The following is a 5,680-nucleotide window of genomic DNA, read 5'->3' on the forward strand; positions in this document are numbered from 1 at the left end:
AAAGCCGGTTGGCCACCGAAGAACGGGTGGGTTCAGACATCAGCACCTCGATGTAAGCCTGACCAAGTGATTTCAAGGTGAAATTACTCCCGATCCAAAGTGATTCAGTGAATGACTCTAAAACAAAAATCGTAGCCCTAAGTACCATCTCAAATTCTTGTTTAGAACTCATGCCCTAATTCTCAACCAAACTCGAGTTATATCATCTCAAAGTGACGCCTGTCAGCACTGTCAGGGTTTATGACTTAGAAAAATTTGCTAAGTGTCGAAAATAGGGAATTGATGATTCTTGTGAGCCTAATTCAAGCATGTTAGGAGCTAAACCAGTCTATGACCCAAAAATAAAAGTTGTTCCTCTTGCCAAATACTACAACTTTGCTTTAGTGACCACCTCCATGCAAGGTCTCTAGCACATAGTTCAAACTTGGTCAAACATGCTACATTCAAATGATGGTATACACTTAAACTTTGGCTTAGTGACCAAATTACCCTTAACCATGAATACCAAAGTTGTTCATAATGATATTTTAAACATGTCTAAGCTATTTGTAAGGTCACACAATCATTTCATGCATTGGTTACACATAGAGCTTCTTAGTTCAACACACCTAGCATCACTTAAGTACTTGATTAGACAATATGATCTTCATGAACATTGTTCCACTAGTCATCATAAGTGTAGCTAATATGTTTTAGTGGCTCACATCCATCACTTACATGTATCCACTCATGATCATATGCATATATATAGGGAAACATGAAATGACAAGCAATGTTGCAAATGTTTCAATCACATGTTTCAATTGTAAAAGCTTAAATAGGAATGCTTGATGCTCATGCTCATGCAATGCAAGTCAATTTATGCAAGGCTAACACCTAGGGTGTTACAGCCCCTTCCCCTTATAAAAATCTCATCCCGAGATTTGCAGGACCTACCATTCTTGGAAAAAGGCGGGATAAACCTCTCGTAAATAATCCTCTCGTTCCCACGTAGCATCTTGTTCACTGTGATTGTTCCACACCACCTTATAGAACTTAATGATTTTACTCTGTGTTACTCTTTCCATCTCTTCTAACACTCGGATTGGCTTTTCTTCATAGGTCAAATCCAATTGAAGCTTTATGTTGGTGGGTGCAATAGCTTCTTCCGATACACGAAGACATTTCTTCAACTAGGAAACATGGAAGACATCAAATATTGCACTCATCTCTGGTGGAAGTTGTAACTTATAAGCAACATTTCCTTTTCATTCCATAATCTTGTATGGTCCTACATATCTAGGTGCAAGCTTCTTTTTCATTCCAAATCTCTTCACCCCTTTCATAGGTGATACTTTCGAGTATACATAGTCACCCACTTCAAAAGTCAGTGGTCTTCTTCTTTTATCAGCATAACTCTTTTGTCTCGATTGAGCTGCCTTCATATGCTGTTGGATAACACACACTTGCTCTTTAGCTTCATTGACAAAGTCAATACCAAAGTATCTCCTTTCACCAGGCTCAATCCAATTCAATAGAGTTCTACATTTTCTACCGTACAATGCTTCAAACAGAGCCATCTTGATGCTTGCTTGATAACTATTGTTGTATGAGAACTCAGCTAAAGGTAACTATTTCTCCCATGAACCTTTGGAAGATATAATACAAGCTCTTAGCAAATCTTCTAAGATCTGGTTCACTCGCTCAGTTTGTCCTAAAGTTTGCGGATGGTATGCCAAACTTCTGATCAATTTAGTCCCCAAGGCCTGGTGTAAGTGTTCCCAGAAATGAGATATAAATTGTGGTCCTCGGTCAGAGATTATGGTCCTGGGTACCCCATGTAGCCTCACAATCTGAGAAACATACAACTCAGCATATTTCCCAACTATATAAGGCGGGCAGGGACCCCCCTCGAATTCATCTCATATTCAATACAATCTAACAAAGCCACAGGACGTAGGGTATTATGTCGATCAGACGGCCTGAACCTATCTAAATCGCTGTCTATGCACCTTGTGTCACCATCCGGTTCCAATTACGCGCACCTCCACCGATCATCTACTACCGTGGGTATACCCCTCGATAGACTATCGACCAGATTTTAACAATAGTGGCATGCTAGGTAGGGGGTGTGCGTACTGATTCCATGGCCAACTAGATGGTCACTTTCTCGAGCTCCATGGCCTTTCCCGAGCTAGGCCAGATCTTCATGGTCGGATCCATGACTTGGATCATCGGCCTCGATGGCAACGGGGAGATCATGGAAGTGGTGTAGGATCACCCTATGCTGATCATGCCAACATCTACAATGACATCTCTGATCCTGATGCCTCGCCGCTGGGTTAGGAGATCCATCAACAATAACGATCTGATCAAAGCTATCGATCGGGTCATGGACCGCTTAGCGGAATGTCAGCTCCTTGTGGATTTAGTCTTAGATTGATCTAGAGCGAGCGACGAACCTCCTACACTCTAAGGTCACCATGCCACTAATGTAGAGCAACCCGCTTGTGCACGCCATCCAAGGTGGCAAGATGAAGATTTGGTGATCACGGCAACTCTGGAAGGGCGTACCATTCAACGCCGACCACTCCCCGCCCTAATGGAGAGGATGCCGAGGCCCTATCCTTTTGGTCTAGTGGGTGTAGATCTGATCTATTAGGACGCCATGCATCATCTTTCCACCGACCACACCAAGTGCAACCACATTAACGACCTCTATCAGATCGACTTCCTCGAGGCCGACTAGCCTGCGCCAATTATAAACATGGTGCAAATCTAAACAGATCTTCTGGATGACACGCTCCATACAATCCTGGAGGAAAGCCGCAAGCCATACTCCGAGGGCTCTACCAATACTTGCCCACCTTTCCCTCTAGGCTTTGGGAGAGCTCTTCATGGTTAGCCACGATAGCGTTGCTATTGATGGAGAGACCAATGTCTAGCACTGTGAATGTGAACCCAGGAATGCCGACTACCAATAGCGTCACAATGAAGAAGACGCCATCCAAGCAGCCAGAGGTGACCCACCACCTCTCGCTCTTAATCTCCAATAGGAGTTCCTCATGGTGGACAACCAACAAGTGGAGCAGACGCCGAGCACCAATCTGGCTATGGCCACCCATGAGTTGGATCGACTCCCGCCAATGCCGGAGGCTCTCAAGATTCAAGTGCTACTTAACGCAGCTTAGGTCCAAGTCAATGACATCCGAAACCCAGATCCATCTTATTTGACAGCGACTGCACACAATCATAACCCCCGTAGTTTTCACTATGATGGAGGGAGTCGTTACCATAGTGGCCAGATCGTCCATGGGGGGTCTAGGGGCAATGTTGCCATCAATCCTAGATCACAAGGACCACAAAATCAGTGACCAGCTCATAACGCCAACCAGGAGATTAATCAACCTATGCGCGGTGATGCCCGCGACCACATCAATGCCAATCTTGATGCCCGCAATCACAATGAGAACAGTCGTGCCCAGCGACATCAAGCAAAACTCTAACGTCGACGGGAGTATGACGACTAACAAGGCAACCCCATTGGCCTTTGACCACTCCCCGCTATTGAGTCGATGGGACCCCGCCCCTTCACAGTAAGGCTGCGAGCTATACAGTGGCCCATAGGCTTCAAGATCTTTGGGGTCCATCCCTATGACGGCAAGGCTAATCCCGAGCAGTGGATGTAGCTCTACGAGATCACCATACATGCCGCTGGGGGGAACAGTGACGTAATGGCAAATTATTTGTCTGTCATGCTCTCCTAGACAGCCAACAATTGGCTTATGGGCCTAAGGGAGGATTCCATCAAATCTTGGGATGATCTAAAGAAAGTCTTTGTCGAGAATTACATGGCAACGTGCCAATAGCCTAGCATGAAATATGATCTGGAGAAACTCCATCATACCTCTGGGGAACCTCTACGAAGCTACATTAGGCACTTCTCCAAAACAAGGAACACCATCGCCAACATCGGGGACAGCGAGGCCATCTCTGCTTTCACCAGAGGACTCCATCACCATCAGGAGCTGCTCTCCAAACTTTATCGTAAGAGGCCATAGACCCTCAGTGAACTCCTCAAGGTTGCAAACTCATACGTAGATTCTGAAGAAGCTGATTGGCAGTTCAAGGATGATGTTGCTCGTGCTTCCTGCTCGCATTGCCACCCACGTCGTGATGATGATCACCATGAAGAATGACATTATGAAGATCGTGACAGGCATTATGACGATCGTGGATGCCAGCATAATGATCGGCCAGAGGGATCGAGGACTGCATAGCCATGTCACCGCTGACCGGAAAACTTCATCAACAATGTAGAGCAACCACGTGCTATGCGCAATTTTAATGCTTCCTACGAAAAGCCCCTTGATGGTTCATGTCTAATTCACAAGAACAGCAAGCACACCGTGCGACAATGCTATGGCATGGCCAAAGCTTTCCACAATGAACAGCGGAAATGGCAGACGCGCAAGGATGACAAGTCCAATGACAGTAAGGAGGAGGAGCATCCTAAGGATGCACGACTTGCTTTCCAAGATGCCAACAAGACGGTCACCACAATCTTCAGAGGATGCGCCACCTCCATGAGCAAATGCCAGCAGAAGCTCACCGCTCGGTAGGTCATGTCGATCACCAAGTATGACATGGTTGCCGATCCCAAATATCTGGACTAGTCAGAGCATCTTATCACATTCAGTAGGGACGACTAGTGGGCAGATAGCCCATACCCTGGGTATTTCCTACTCGTGCTGGATCCAACCATCCACAACATGCGGTTCAAGAAGGTCCTCATTGATGGTGGGAGTGCCCTCAATATCCTCTTCGCCAGAGCCCTAACCGAGTTAGGACTCACAAAGGACGATCTTGTCCACGTTGATTCTCCATTTTGGGGTATTGTACCTGGTACAATGTCCCAACCTTTGGGGCAGATCACCTTACCAGTCTAGTTTGGCAGCGCCGACCACTTCCGTACTAAGTACGTGAATTTCTTTGTGGTAGACTTTGAGATGGCCTACCACGCCATCCTTGGCGGACCAGCTCTCGCCAAGTTCATGGTCATGCCCCATTATGTCTATCTGGTGTTGAAGATTCCAATAGAGCAGGGCATCCTCAACCTATGCGACAACATCTCCACCACCTACGAATGCAAAAGAGAAGGGCTCGCCATCGCCAAAGCAATGGACCTCTCAGCTAGAATGGAAGCTTGCATCGCCGATTCTAAGAAGGTCCATACATATAAAAGCTATGACCCGACCAGTGTCATATAGGCTCTACAATCAAGATGGTGTCGACACCCCTAATTCATGGCCCATTGAACACCTTAGGCATTTCTATCCTTAAGATGTTCTACTAAAGATATGTATCTTTTTTATGTATTTCAATAATACTTATATCTATGATGTTTTCTCCATTTGTTTTCAAGAATTTTTCTCAAGTTACTCATTTCTCTATACTAAACATCTTTAAGATGACATATACTATCACCCTTCAATTCGCTGACCAGCCATGTTCTCCTTCGCGTTATCCAGAAGAAGTCCTATTCTCGGTCTAGCACCTAAACGTGCAAGGGCAATAGTGCTCTACGTCATGGGTAGTCGACAGTGGCTCCTCGATGATACTTATATTCCTAAGTGTGCACAGGAGCTAAGCTCTTAACACCATGGAGTGTGGAATAGCCAGGGCAGATAACAAGATAAAG

General features: G+C 45.6%; 1 protein-coding gene across 1 annotated transcript; it reads left to right on the forward strand.

The window, feature by feature from the left end:
- Positions 1 to 4,751: 4,751 nt before the first annotated feature.
- Positions 4,752 to 5,249, forward strand: LOC136454964 (uncharacterized). Its single transcript, XM_066455190.1, has 2 exons — positions 4,752 to 4,884; positions 4,981 to 5,249. Exons 1-2 carry the CDS (start codon positions 4,752 to 4,754, stop codon positions 5,247 to 5,249), a joined length of 402 nt encoding a protein of 133 aa, XP_066311287.1.
- Positions 5,250 to 5,680: the final 431 nt, after the last annotated feature.

This window comes from Miscanthus floridulus, chromosome 5 (assembly GCF_019320115.1).
Source record: "Miscanthus floridulus cultivar M001 chromosome 5, ASM1932011v1, whole genome shotgun sequence".
NCBI classification, from domain to species: Eukaryota; Viridiplantae; Streptophyta; class Magnoliopsida; order Poales; family Poaceae; genus Miscanthus; species Miscanthus floridulus.

What these genes read in the sequence shown, in the direction of transcription:
- LOC136454964 (XM_066455190.1), top strand. Translation starts at nt 4,752, where the DNA reads ATGCGGTTCAAGAAGGTCCTCATTGATGGTGGGAGTGCCCTCAATATC. An exon ending in ATTTTGGGGTATTGTACCTG is followed by an intron (nt 4,885 to 4,980) that starts GTACAATGTCCC and finishes TCTTTGTGGTAG; the next exon opens with ACTTTGAGATGGCCTACCAC.